General features: G+C 45.9%; 1 protein-coding gene across 1 annotated transcript; it reads left to right on the forward strand.

The window, feature by feature from the left end:
• The first annotated feature begins 1,383 nt into the window (after positions 1-1,383).
• On the forward strand, positions 1,384-14,408 carry LOC117050447 (thyroglobulin-like). Its single transcript, XM_033156111.1, has 7 exons — positions 1,384-1,414; positions 1,645-1,779; positions 3,312-3,476; positions 5,318-5,540; positions 8,495-8,588; positions 9,922-10,084; positions 14,179-14,408. The coding sequence occupies exons 1-7, from the start codon at positions 1,384-1,386 to the stop codon at positions 14,406-14,408; spliced, it is 1,041 nt and encodes a 346-aa protein (XP_033012002.1).
• Positions 14,409-14,687: the final 279 nt, after the last annotated feature.

A 14,687-nucleotide genomic window follows, 5' to 3' on the forward strand; every position in this document is an offset into this window, starting at 1 on the left:
CAATTGGATCTTCCCTGTGCCATGGCTATTTCAAAGCACCCTGGCCTTTCTGCTCGTTTGCAAAGTCTGTGTTAGGACTCTGCGCTTTGAGAGCCAGTGTGGTGTTGTGGTTAAGAGCGGTAGACTCGTTATCTGGGGAACCGGGTTCGTGTCTCCACTCCTCCACATGCAGCTGCTGGGTGACCTTGGGCTAGTCCCACTTCTTTGAAGTCTATCAGCCCCACTCACCTCACAGAGTGTTTGTTGTGGGGGAGGAAGGGAAAGGAGAATGTTAGCCGCTTTGAGACTCCTTCGGGTAGTGATAAAGCGGGATATCAAATCCAAACTCTTCTTCAAACTCTTCTTCATAGAAGGTGGTCTCTGATTTGTCGAAAAGCAAATAATAAGATTCGTTTCCCCATGGTAAAAGAGACTCAAGTGGGCCCAAACGTACCGTTCTGGCCATGTTGTCATCGACAAGTTGAGTCACGTAGAATTATTCCCGATTAACATGCCCGAAGGCAAAACGTTTGCCTCTGTAGCCGTAATATTGCGGCACACGAGGTTTCATGACTTGCTCAAGTTTGCTGACTGAGTCAGTAGACGTGATTGTGAACGGGAACGCTATGGCAATGAATGTATCTGAAAACCATCAAGGAAACCAGACAATTTGGCTCACAATGGAATCCAGACAAAGCCTATTATTTTTTCTAAAGAGCATAACTAGTCATTTTCAGCTTTGTGTCTGGACCTAGACATACCACTTCCACCGCTTTGGAACGCAGTTGCTGACTGCAGAAAATTGATGTGTAGTTATACTTTAAAAACACGTTGCTTACATTCATGTTGCCGAAAAGCTTCCCCTTTTTGTCGTTGTTTTCAAGACAAAAGAGGAATGCACAAATTGCAGTGTTATTATTTTTTAAACGCAATGTGGTACTTTTGAAATGCCCAATTCCGCAAAACGTTCACTCTGGAAATGAAACATTGGGACCAAGTATCATATAAGACAAGTATCGTATGAAATAAAGAATACAAAGATCTGATTCACATAGTTAACTTTCTCAAGGGTCTCTTTCAAAGGGGTTGGCTGATGGGAGTACAGATCCATACTTCCCTATATCCTTAGGGGACCCTTTATTATGTTACTCTTAAAAGTGTTTGTAAGGTAAATTAAGTAGATTTTCCCCTCGGTGACTGAATGCACTGAATAGTTCTTGCGAATGCCCTGGCAAATCCAGGACACAGTCCATAAAAGCTTATTGAACCAGGAAGAAAAGGGTCGTGCGTCTAAGCTTTATCTATGCATAATGAGAAAGCTCTGTCCGGCGTGTGTTTACTTCAGGGGTAACCAATGCGGTGCCCTCCAGATGTTTTTGGACTCCGGCTCCTGTCAGCCCCAGCATGGTCCCCGTGATCAAGGATGATGGGTGCTGTAGTTGGGCAACATCTGGAGGGAGCCATGTTTGCTATTCCTGGTCTACTGGGTTGCCCAGCTGAGCCACAGAATAGTTCCATTATTAGATCAAAGCCAGAGTCGTGAAAAGGGGTACCTTTATCATCCAAATATTTGACCACTGGGATACATGAAGTTGCTCTATGTTGTTCTGGAAAATATCAATTAATACTTTGCGGAATTTTACTCTTCCGAATTTTGATTCCTAGTGATTTTGGAAAACTGGCAGCGTGTGGACAGGGCCTCAGTTCTCATCGATCCCTCCATTTCAAAAATTGACATTCTGCACATCAGCAGAGATGGTTCCAGTGATTTTGCCACCTCCCGAGACTTTTGCCTTTCAGGTGAGAATCCCATTGTTTTTTTCTTCAGGCTTTTCCAACGGTGTTCCAAATATACCTGATTTCACCCATCACTTCTGGGACTATTTAATAAGATATTTACAGAGGTGATTGAATCTTTAAAAAGAAAAAAAGTGAGAGGGATGTAGAGTAACTGTTTCAAACTGGATCTGCTAATTAATCGACAGAGAGGGCAAGATAAGTTGCTGAATTGTGAAACTTTTAAAAAGCGCAATATAGTTCCCTCAAGTTCTCTTTGCTTTGTTTCCTGCCACTTCCTTGCATCGCCCTCCTTTTGTTCAAAGGTTTTGTGGTCTGTAAGGCAGATAAACGTAACCGAGAAACCTTCCTTGGTTTTGCAGTGTTTTTCTATGTATGAACAAATAAAGTATTGCCTGAGTATCTAACAGATGGGGCGAATCGCTGTGTTTTGTACAGCCCAAATCTCCATGAGGAACTAGGCCTTAGTTCTTGATTCAGCTTTCTGAGCCTGCTTGTTAGTGTTATTTAGGGTTTTTGCTTGGCTTATAAAAACACACAGACACACACACCCACACCCACCGAAAAACATCAACCCCAAATCAGACTCACAGTTGAATCTTATCGTCTGCTTGTCTGAGGGTGAAAATGGTAACATCTGTAGAGCAGCAGGGTCAGTTTGGAAGTTACCTCATTTCAAGCGTACTTTTCAGCCCAAATATTTTGCTCCTTTCGGGTTGAGCTCTGAAAACATTACTCTGCACATTTGCAGCATAGGCTGGCTGTGGATGCCATGGATTGGCCAGTGCTTGTGACGTCACGAAAGCACAACCATCAATTCTTGGAGCAGTTAAAAAAAAAAAAGTTTTGGGTGTTGTTGTTTTTTCAAGGGGGGGGGAATAATGAGTGCATGCACAAATAAACATGTTCATGACTCATTGTTAACAAGTGAGTGCAAAATCGTATTTGAAAACCACTCCCTAACTTGATTGCGTTCTGTCTCTTTCCTTTTCCCTTTATCCCATCAATCTGTCTATAAATTTCTTTACCTGTCTTCATCCAGCTACCCATATATTTTCCTTCCTTCATTTGCTTCTCCATCTTTCTCTGGGGTTTTTTGGGTGTGTGTGTGTGTGTAAGACACTATGAATGAGCCATCAGCGGAGGAGAGAGTGCTTTGTTCATTAACTTCAGTCAGTGCAAGACATTTTGACCCCTGAGGCGAAAATGGCAAAGGGGTGAGCAAAGATCTACATTGGGACCTCCTGCCCCTGTAGCTCCTGCTCCTGAGGCGGCCGCCTCACCTTGCCTCATGAGTGGGCCTCTTCTGTGATCCTTACTCCACCTTCACAAATGGTTCCCCAAGTACACTTCCCTTCCCTGGCAGATGCCCAACCTTGGGTGGTGCCAACTCCAGCCATATTCTCCATTCATTTACCTATATATAATGATATCTCTCCTCATCGGTCTATCAAAACAGCTTTCTGCTTCTTGTTGCTTATCTGTCTGTCCATCCACCCACCTAACTCGCAGCCCTTTTCTCTTGTTCTCAACAGCCTGCTCCAAGGACAAGTCATGCTTGGTGACTACTCTTGAACTACAGCCTTCAGTGATGCAGGTGCATATTTACCCAGAAACACAGACTTGCACATTTGGCCTTGAAGGCCCCCACTGTCGACTTTTGCTGAAGGAGCCAGCTACCTATATTTATCGCAGGCAAGGTAAGCCTGTGGCACAAGGGTCAGAGAAAGCAGGAATGTGTTTTCTTATTTCCCTACAGTGTAATACAGAGTGGACACGGGTGGTGCTGTGGTCTAAACCACTGAGCCCCTTGGGCCTGGTGATCGGAAAGGTCAGCGGTTCCAGTTCCCCACGACGGAGTGAGCTCCCATTGCTCTGTCCCACCTTCTGTTCAAAAGCACGCCAGTGCAAGTAGATAAATAGGTACCTCTGCGGCAGGAAGATAAACAGCATTTCCATGCACTCTGGCTTCCATCACGGTGTTCCGTTGTGCCAGAAGCAATTTAGTCATGCTGGCCACATGACCGGAAAGCTGTCTGTGGACAAATGCCGGCTGCCTCGGCCTGAAAGCAAGATGAGCGCTGCAACCCCATACTGTAGTCGCCTTTGACTGGACTTAACCGTCCAGGGGTCCTTTACCTTTACCTTTTAATAGCAGAGTATTTGACAGAAGTACACGAGCGTGACTGTCAATGACCTTGTGAAAAGGGGATAATATTAGGTTCAGGTAGGAGGGAATATTCTGGTCTGCAAACCTGTTACTCGTAGTTATGCAAGGCTGGCAAATGAGAGTGAGGGTATCAGCTGCCTGTACCCCAGGCCTCCTCTTCCACACTCCGTGCTCCTGTCACATTTTTTTCTTTCAACGTTGCATTAGTAGTGGCTTTCTGCTGCTCCCTACACCTTCTCCCTGCCTCAGTCTAGGAAAGGGGGTCCTTCCTCGGAGCGAGGCATCCTGGGTGAGATGGCCAACGCAGTGCTTGTACCACCTTCACAGTTTGCCGTAGTGGCTATTAAAAACAACAACAACAACTCATTCATGGTAGCTCAGTTGGCAGAGCATGAGATTCCAAATCTTAGGGTCGTGGGTTCGAGCCCACCTCTACGATTCTATGATTCTAACTCTTTAAGCGTAGCGGTGAAAGTTCTTTGGTACTTTGGTGAGTTGGGTTATGTTTTTTTCATTGCAAAATAATAATAATAATAATAGTAATAATAGCACCCCATCCATCTGCCCCAGGCACTCTCATTGCAGACACAACCATTTTGACCCCAAAAACAACTGTCATTAAAAAAAAATGGTGTGATGGTGATGAGCCCAATTAGCGGCTGTCACCATTATTTCTTCTTCCTGAGTGAAACAGCTTTGAGCCACTTTCTAGGAACAATGTATGTTAGGGATCCACAACCGGTGCCCATTAGGCTAAAATCCCCGCCCCCCCAAATTGTGAGCCTAGAGGTGAAATATGTGTGGAAGAAACTAGAGTACCAACAGGACATATTGGGTGTGGCGGGGGTCGAGTTTGGAAATCTCTCCGTTCTTTCCAAATGGACCTTCATCCGAACAAGATGATGGATCAATGAAACAGAATTATTTTAACAAGCCTAACAGGAAATAGTAAGATTGAAGAATCTCAAAGCACTTTCTGAAATGTCTATCTAGGAAACTTGGTTTGAGGATAGTCGTTGCTTCTGCAGGGTGATGCTCAGGCTTACCCAAGCCTTTCTTTGACCTAGATCTACGCCCTAAAACAGATTTAATCATAAAATTGAAGAGTTGGAAAGGACCCCGAGGACCATCTAGTCCAACCCCCTGCAATGCAGGAATATGCAGCTGTCCCATACAGGGATCGAACCTGCAACCTTGCCGTTATCAGCACCATGCTCTAACCAACTGAGCCATCCAAAGCCAGACTTAGACCTAGATCTAGGCTCTAAAACAGACTTAATCCCAAATGGAGCCCAGCCTTGTTAGGAATCTTTCAGTTAATCGGGAGCAGATTCGTAAAGGTTTGATTTATTCTCCCTTCGCTCCGTACAGAGGCATTCCTGTCCGTTGCTGAAAGAAGTGCTGCTCCCTCTGTCCACATCCCGTCGCAAGGAACCTTGTTTGGCACTTCTCAAGCAGTTCGTGTGGGTTCCAGCTGGAAGAAGATCAGGCAGTTCCTTGGGATTCCCTATGCACGTCCTCCAGTGGCTGAGAACCGGTTCCGTCCTCCACAAGCTTTCATCTGGGAGGAGTCCTGGAACTCTTCCACAACTCGGTGAGAAGATGTTTGGAAACTTGGCTGCCAAATGTAATCTTGTTCACTTACTTTTAAGAACATGAGAGCTTCCATGTTGGAGCAGATCAAAGTCTACTTGGTACAGTCATACCCTGGTTTGCGCACTCTCCGTGTTGCGTACGTTCGGGTTAAGAACGCCCGTAACCCGGACGCATTTCTGGAGTGCGCGCGACCCCTGGATGCGCAAAATGCTTCTGCGCACTTCGCACATGCACAGAAGCACTCAAATCGAGCTACTTATGGGTTTTCAGGCATTTTTTGTGTGTGTTCAGGATACGCACGCCCGCGCTATGCACTGCGACCCAGAACAGATTGTGTGCGTAACTCGGGGTTCCACTGTATAGATCAAAGTCCTACTCTTTGTACTCACAAGCAGGGTGGGGAATTTGATGGTTGCCCCCTCTTTGAACCCTCTTATCTCTGGTAGCTCCATGGCTGTCCCTAACATATGGCAGGTGAGATAATGAGTTCTGGGATACTGTTAAAGAACAGCAGATTGTCAGTTATAGTATTGTTACTATTATCATCATCATCATCATCCATGAAGGGGCACCATTTGAACTCTTTTGCCTTAGGAAACAACATGGTTTGGGCTTTTTTTGGCTAATTAAGTGGCACAACATCAACAAAAACAGTTTTCGATCAGCTTGCACAACCAGATTTTTGCAGGGCAATGTCACTGCAATGAGAAATATCCCTGTATCCTTAATTGTTCAGACTCTTAGCTGTTAACTTCCACCCCTAACTGTTAGTTGCTAACTGTGCACAAGCTGGCAAACAACAGTAATAAAAAATATAATAAAAAGCAATTAAACAGGAATGAAATGCAAACCCCAGTCAATAATAGTCTCTCAGTTTCTCATTTTATTCCCAGCCTTAAATTCAGTTCTCCACATTTCTATATCAAATTGTACTTTTTTAAGAAAACCTTTGTGAGAATTCAGCAGCAGTAAGAATTCCTGCAGTTTTGCCTCGCATGCACATTTTTGCAAAGCAGTTTCCTTTATTGTAATGCGTTTTAGGTGTGACTTTTACTAATTTTTTAGGAGAAACTTTTATGTACGCTTCCCCATATCAAATGCATGTTAATAAATGCATAATAAACACATTATTGGGCGTGGAGAACTGCGCTGCAAAATTCAGAGAAGTGTGAATTTCCAAAAGTGGCTCCTTTTTGGTTTGCACATTGCTTTCTGAACGCAGCAGCAACATCGAGAGGGCCACAGGTTCCTCATCCTTGACATGGTACGTTTTCTGACCCCACGGAGTCTCCCACGGAGATGCATTTATAAGAAGAAATAACAGTGTAAGTCCTATAGGGCTATTTCAGCTTGTGGCTGAAACGACCATATAAATGTCTCCATAGAGCTTGATGTTTCATACTCGTTTCTTTAGGGGGTTAGAAAAAATGTGGTGATCTTCTACACCTTATGGCCGCCCTCCTCCGCCTCCTGCACAGTGTCGCTGGTGGGTGATAGAACCCAGACCTTTGCTGACCTAATTTCTTGTGCACCTGAGTCGTGTGGGTGACTCAACCACATCAGACTCGCTGTTCCCCACCAGAGAGTCAACATCTTGTTTATCCAGGTGTGCAGCAACATACGGTTAAGACACATGGTTTTATGCACCAGCTTCTTCTGTTTTCTTTTTCTTTTTAAAAGTGTGCTTCAGAAAACGTTCTTTGCTTATGCTCCGCATATATTTGATTTCATCTGCAGACATCCTTTGTCAATGGTGCCGTGCTCTTAATATGAAACATCTCTGGCAAGGTGAAAGCATGGATGTTTCTCATGGGAAAATGCTTCTGGGGAGCTGTTAACACTCAAGTAGTGGCAGAAATGATTTAATGTTATAGAAATACTCTTTGTACTAGAATCATAGAATGGTAGAGTTGGAAGAGACCTAAGAGGTCTTCTCATCCAACCCCCTACAATGCAGGAACCTCAACTAGGTCATCATACATGACAGGTGGCCATCCAACCTCTGCTTAAAAATCTCCAAGGATGGAGTGTCTACTGCTTCCCAAGGGAGTCTGTTCCACTGTCGCTGTTCTTTTGTTGAATATATGCTATATGGTAATTTATGGACCTTGTTGTTGTTCAGTCGTTCAGTTGTGTCTGACTCTTCATGACCCCATGGACCAGAGCACGCCAGGCACGCCTGTCTTCCACTGCTTCCCACAGTTTGGCCAAACTCATGCTAGTTGCTTCGAGAACACTGTCCAACCATCTCATCCTCTGTCGCCCCCTTCTCCTTGTGCCCTCCATCTTTCCCAACATCAGGGTCTTTTCTAAGGAATCTTCTCTTCTCATGAGGTGGCCAAAGTACTGGAGCCTCAACTTCAGGATCTGTCCTTCCTGAAGTTGAGGCTCCAGTACTTTGACCACTTTGGCCATTTATGGACGTAATAGGTATCTAAAGCCATTTGCCCATGTTGCCATGCAACCAGTCCCTGCAGAATGTAGTCAACCTATATATAGAAATGAGCAAACCAGTGATATTTTAGGGACCAGGCTAGCAGGCGGGGCCCATGACTTACATCATAGGAGCCTACACAACACAAAACACTGTTGCTGTATGTAGGTTTTATTTTATTGGTTTTTTTATCTTATATTTTGGAAATGAACATCCAATTTTTTTTCCTTTAAATTTTTTTGGGGGCCCCAAGAGAGTGGGGCCCTAAGCTATAGCTTGTTCAGCTTATATGTAAATCCGGCAATGGCCTCAGGGGGTGCCACAACAATGACGAACAACGGAGAGCGAGAGGCGGGGTGGGGGAGCCAACTTTTGGCATCTCACAGGGTTCTACTGATATTTTAAAACCCAAAGCCCACCACTGGTAGGGAACCAGGCCGTCTGTTTCCAGTGTTTCTCATTTAAAAAGCAAGCAAACATGGACACCCGTTCGTAATAACGCTTCCTTATGTCTCCAGGGCGAGTTGCTGGCAACCAGGGGATGATGGAGATGCTCTTTCCTCCGTCAGCGAAGACTGCTTGTATTTGAACATTTATGTCCCACCTAATACTGTAAGTACTAAATCATGGACACCTCTTTCCAGTTGTTCTTCATGCACAGCAGCACTGGGCTGCTGCTGCTATCAGCGGTAGATTTCGGTCTTTTCAGCGGCACCCTTTGCGAGGTCAAAAGTTGCTGCCCTCCGATCCTTTTGCCGTCAGTTCTGCTCAGTTCACTGCCTTATAGCTGCAAAGACCTGCAGCGCTCAGTGTGGAAGAATTGGTTGCGCTGCCCTAAACCTGCCTCTGCTGGTGTGGGAGGGGGAGAAACTCGATTTCCCATTGCCCTTTAATGAGACACTACATGAATTGCACTCCTCGAACTGATATGTGAGCCCTTCGGCACAGCAACCCATCGAAACAGCCCTTCTCTGAATTTTGTGGCGCAGTTCATCAGCCAAGTAATGCATGCAAAAGCGTACCTCTTAAGGGAAAGTTTGGAACTCTAGTGAAACTAAGAAATGTGTGTATTTGTGAAACTGCATACATTAGTGAATCTAACATGCAGGATAGCAGGGGGAATTGCTCACTTAACTATATGCATTGGGGGAAATTGTGTGTGGAAATATGCATATCAGGAGAAATTTGTGTTACGAGAAAAAATGTTGATGGATTTTCATGGGGGATTTTAAATAAATAAATTTGCAAACCGATGCAGAAATGTAAGGAAGTGAACTTTAGACTGGTACATGCAGCTCTGTCCTTTGACACCGTGCTGCCACTTCCTAACCCCCCCCCCAGCACATCCACTACCCCCTCGTTCTGTCCAGTGGTAGGGCTCGCCCTATGGGATGGTTCCAATTAAAAAGTAAGGCTCCCTTCAGCTTCTTTAATGTAACAAAATGATGAGAGATCAAACCAAGGATCTCACACAACCTGGCTCTTTATTGACCTTGAACTCCCATTGTACACCGTTTGATGGAGAGGGGGACTCATTAGTCTTTACAATAAAAATAAATATATTAGGCAATATTGGGTGGTAGTCATACTCAAAGCAGAACCTCAATGCCAATAGATTCAAGTTCATTTATTTCAATGGGTCTGCTCTGAATACAATGAACGTTGGAGATCACCCATAATCTGTGTCTCCTTAAGGTTGGGACAACATGAATGGATATTACCTGTGGCTCCTTTTGGTTGACCTCAGTTCTCTTTACTCCATTGATGGCCAAACTCGGCCCTCCAGTTGTTTTGGGACTACAATTCCCATCATCCCTGACCACTGGTCCTGTTGTAGTCCAACAACAGCTGGAGGGCCGCGTTTGGCCATCACTGCGTTGTCATTCTACTGTAGACTCTTTCCAAACGTTGACTGATTTCATTTTTCTGCCTGTTGCTATCACAGGGTGGAAATCTACCAGTGCTGGTGTTCTTTCACAACGGTGTAAGTGGTGAGGATGTCAAGGCTCAGAGGACACTCATCGATGGCTCATACCTAGCTGGAACTGGCAATGTCATTGTTGTAACAGCGAACTACCGAGTTGGAGTCTTTGGCTTTCTAAGCACTGGTAGGTCATAGACTTTGTCGAACGCACAAGCGGTAGATGAAACCAGGACTTTGCTGTGTGTAGGGGTTGTGTGGTTTGGATTAAAAAAACATGGAAAGAGGTCTGCTGGATCAGATCAAAGGCCCATCTAGTCCAATGTGATGATCCCACAGTGACCAACATGATGCCTATGGGAAATCCATAACCAGGACATGAGTCCAACAGCATTTCCTCCTCTTGTGCTCCTCAGTAACTAGTATTTAGAGGCCTACTACCTCCAGTCTAGTGACCCAGGTAGCACTGTGGCTTAAACCACTGTGCCTAGGACTTGCTGATCAGAAGGTCGGCAGTTTGAATCCCTGCGATAGGGTGAGCTCCCGTTGCTCGGTCCCAGCTCCTGCCCACCTAGCAGTTCGAAAGCACGTCAAAGTGCAAATAGATAAATAGGGACCGCTCCGGCGGGAAGGTAAACGGAGTTTCCGTGCGCTGCTCTGGTTCGCCAGAAGCGGCTTAGTCATGCTGGCCACATGAACCGGAAGCTGTACGAAGGCTCCCTCGGCCAGTAACGCGAGATGAGCGCCGCAACCCCAGAGTCGGACACGACTGGACCTAATGGTCATGGGTCCCTTTACCTTTACCTCCAGTCTTGGGGGGGTAGTTTCAAGACAACAAAAGGCTAAGGAGTAAACCCTACACAAATCCAGAGAAGAGTCTCTAAGGTGCTCTGAAGCATTGTGGGATATTTAAAATGGCAGTTCATAGCCAACCAAGGCAGGTGTCGTCATCACCAGGGAACCAGTGGATTCCATCCACCTCCCTCAAAATAAGCATCCTATTTAGACTGTCCCAAGTGTGTGTCCTTATTGGTCATGAAGATACTTATTAAATATATGTCTTGTTTATTCTCTCAATGCTTTTACACTATAAATGTAGCTTGCAAGGCAGTTTTCTGTAGTATGAATAAGAAGGAAGTGTTGCAACTCTGTGTAGCTCTCCAGCAACTGTGTTTTCCAGCCACAAAGCGTTATTTTTGGCCTTCCCTTCCCATTTCAATGAACATCTTGCAATTTTTTTGTTGTTGAATGCCTTGCGTAGACTTCTCTCCTCTTGCATTAATCAATGGCAGCAGTGGCGTAGCATGGGATGTCAGCACCTGGGGCAAGGCAAGTAATTTGCGCCCCTTAACCCATGGATTTTAGCTGGGAGGGGGAGCGAAGGAGGCTCACCCCTTCTCCCCGGCTCCCTTTAAAAAAACGGGGATAAGCAGCTCTGAAGGGGCCCACGCACCCCTTCAGAGGGCTTATCCCCACTTGCTTTGAAGGGAGCTGGGGAGGAGGGGTGAGCTTTCACCCCTGTCCCCAGCTCCCTTCAAAGCAAGCGGGATGAGCACAGGGCGTGGGGTGGTGGAGAAAGCAGCAGCATCCCCGCTGCTTTCTCCACCACCCCGCGCCCAGCCGCCGATCCCAAAAGCCTACCGCACGCTTTGGGATAAATAACATGCAGTGAGAGAGAGTGAGTGAGCCAGGCAGGGGCAGAGAGCTGCGAGTGCGAGCGCCCCCCCCCCCCAAGATGTTGCGCCCGGTGCGGCTGGCCCCCCCTGCACCCCCCACGCTACGCCACTGAATGGCAGCAAAGGCACCAGAGTCAATCTGTGGTGAGGCAGAAGGCAACAGTTAAGTTTAGCTTGGTCCGATAGATTGTGGCACATCGTTGTTGTTATTTCATCTTCCCCTTTTATTATTTCTGAGAAATTTCTTCCTTCTCCAATTCTACGCTTCTGCTGAATTTCGGCCAGCAAAGACCTACAAGCAGTATTTCCTTCTGCCATCTCTCCCCCCACTCTCTCTCACACACACACAGTTCTCTTAAACACTTGCACCTCCTCCGTACCCCAATTTTATCATTATTTCTGCCCTTACCAATTCTATTGCCGAAAGAGGTTTCCTTACGCGAGTCAGGTCATTGGTCCATCTAGCTAAGTATTGACTGTTAGCAGCTCTCCATCAGGCAGGAGGTGTCTTCCACTCCTACCTGGAGATGCCAGGAGTTGAACCTGGGATCTCCTGCATGCAGTCATGCTGGATTCCACCCAACATTGTGGGCACCCACAGTAAAAAAAAAAAATTGTGGGCGGCCTGGCACCCACGGTCCCCCAGAGATGGTGCTTAGGTCTGTAGGCAAAGCAGATTCTCTACAGTTTGCCAAGGAGAGGAGGAGTCAACAACATGTCCTCTCGAACTGCAGCAAGATTGTGCCCTGGACTGGTGCCATAAAATAAGACACTGTCCTTGGTACTTTGGGACAGTTGGAACGTGTTGCGTCTGTTCTACCCCACTGTCAGAGTCAGTACGCCTCTGAATAATTGCTAGGAACTGCAAGTGGAGAAAATGCTCTTGCGTTCAGGTTTGGTTTGCGGGCTTCCAGTACCGGCATCTGCTTGGCCGCTGTGAGAACAGCATGCTAGACCAGATGGGCCTTTCGCCTGACCCAGCATCGCCCACCTTGTATTCTTATCCGTGAGAAATCAAGAATTGAAATTGATTTTGAGAAATGAACTTGCAAGGTGAACCGCCGTGGATAAGTTTCGTGATTAGAGCAAACGGAGAATTGTATTGTGTCACCAGTGCACCCAACTTCTCCTACTGGAAAACGCAGGTGTCATAGCATCCTCTATGCTGCCATCGGAATCGCGCAGCTAATATTATTTCCTATGCAGCCGTTGGTACAAAATCTGCATTTGAATTTAGGAAGCACGAGTGTCCAAGGGGTGTAAATTGCAGGCCAGGAGCCCAGAAGAAAACGGACGTAGCAGGAGAAATGGTTAACAGGGAGGATGGAAGTACGTGGCCAATGTTAATTATTCCTGCAGCTGCTTTGAAATCCAGCCATTTTAAATGTGCCTAAATATAGAGTTAAAAGCCTAAATGCATACTCCTGCTTGTGGGCTGAAGACAGCATAATAGCATGGTACTCCAGGGGAATTTTGTTCCATAATAATAATAATAATAATAATAATAATAATAATAATAATAATAATAATTAATAAAAATGCTACTTTATTATATGATGATGATGATTCTGTTCTGCCGACTGTGCAAAAATATATTCAGGTACCTTGTTAACCCTTGAGACCAGCAAACCAAGGTTGGAATTGAAACAACCAGGCAAGATTTAAAATTTGGTGCATTCCTCCACCTGCCCGGCCTGCTGTCTTGATGCGTCTTCCTTTCCTGCTTGTCTGTTCATCCTCTGACATCTTCAGCTGCTTACAGCCTGACTTATACATAGGCTACCTGTTTCCCTCCATTCCCCCTTCCCCCAGCTTGTTGCTTCCTCTCAAGTCCCAGCCTCTCAGTTCCCTCTCAACACTCGGATGTCACACTAAACCATGGTTTAGCAGCCTTTCTCAACCTTGGGTCCCCAGATGTTTTTGGCCTACAACTCCCATGATCCCTAGGTAACAGGACCAGTGGTCAGGGATGATGGGAGTTGTAGTACAACAACATCTGGGGACCCAAGGTTGAGAGAGGCTGGTTTAGTGCAATGTGAATGAGCTGCAATGGGAGTTGGGCTTCTTAATTCCCATCTCTCCTCTCGCAGAAGATTCTTGCCATGTTGTCTGGACCCACAACTGTGATCAGTCTTAACTGCGGTTAGTTCTGGCCTTCACATGTTTGTAGTTGTGTTTTATCTCCTACTAGTACATTAACCCCATTAAATTAATGGGCGCTAGAACATATGTGGTCAAACTGTTGCCCTAGCAATGCCGGGGACATGCGCAGAGCTGACTGAGCAGCTCTCGCTTATCTCATTTTCCCCCCTAAAAACCGAGCAGCTCTCGCTTGACATCGCTCGCCCGCTGCCACTTGTAACGGCCGCTGCCGCTTAGAAGTAACTCCACGCGAGCGCGCACCCGCCGCTTCAACAGTTTTGCCCGGCCGCCCAAAGTCTCTGCACTCCAAGTCCCAACGGCTGTCCGTGGGGCACATGCGCAGTAGCACAATCCCACGAACACAGGGACTGGACGCAGAGACACTTGCACTTTATTATAGAGGATAAGTACAGTGATAACATCTTTTTCCATTCATATTCTCTCTCCCCCCCTCTCTTTGTAGGTTCCACGGTGGCAAGTGGAAACTGGGGGCTTTTGGACCAGGAAGCAGCTCTAAAATGGACCCAGAAAAACATTGCAAGTTTTGGAGGAGACCCTGGTCAGATTACAATTGCAGCTGATCGCAGCGGAGCAGATGTTTCCAGCATTCACCTGGTTACAGGGGCTGTGGATTCTGGGCTCTTCAAGAGGGTTTTGCTGATGGTGAGTACCAATTCTCTCAGATTATGGTAGTGGGGGGGGTGTTGGGTTCAGTTCACACTGAAAGGCAAATCTATCAATGTGCAATTTCTACAACAAGAACTGAGTCACAGTCACCCTTGAAAATTAGCTCCTTTGTGAATTTTGCAGTGCAGTTCTTCAGGGGGTAATGTGTACAAAAGTGCACATTCAAGAGTAAATGTGCATAAAAATGCATATATTAGTCAAAATATTATTAAAATGTGTATATCGGGAAAAATTGTGTATATTATGAGAAATTCACCTTAAAATGCTGCTGAATTTTCATGCAGA

Source organism: Lacerta agilis, chromosome 7 (genome assembly GCF_009819535.1).
Source record: "Lacerta agilis isolate rLacAgi1 chromosome 7, rLacAgi1.pri, whole genome shotgun sequence".
NCBI classification, from domain to species: Eukaryota; Metazoa; Chordata; class Lepidosauria; order Squamata; family Lacertidae; genus Lacerta; species Lacerta agilis.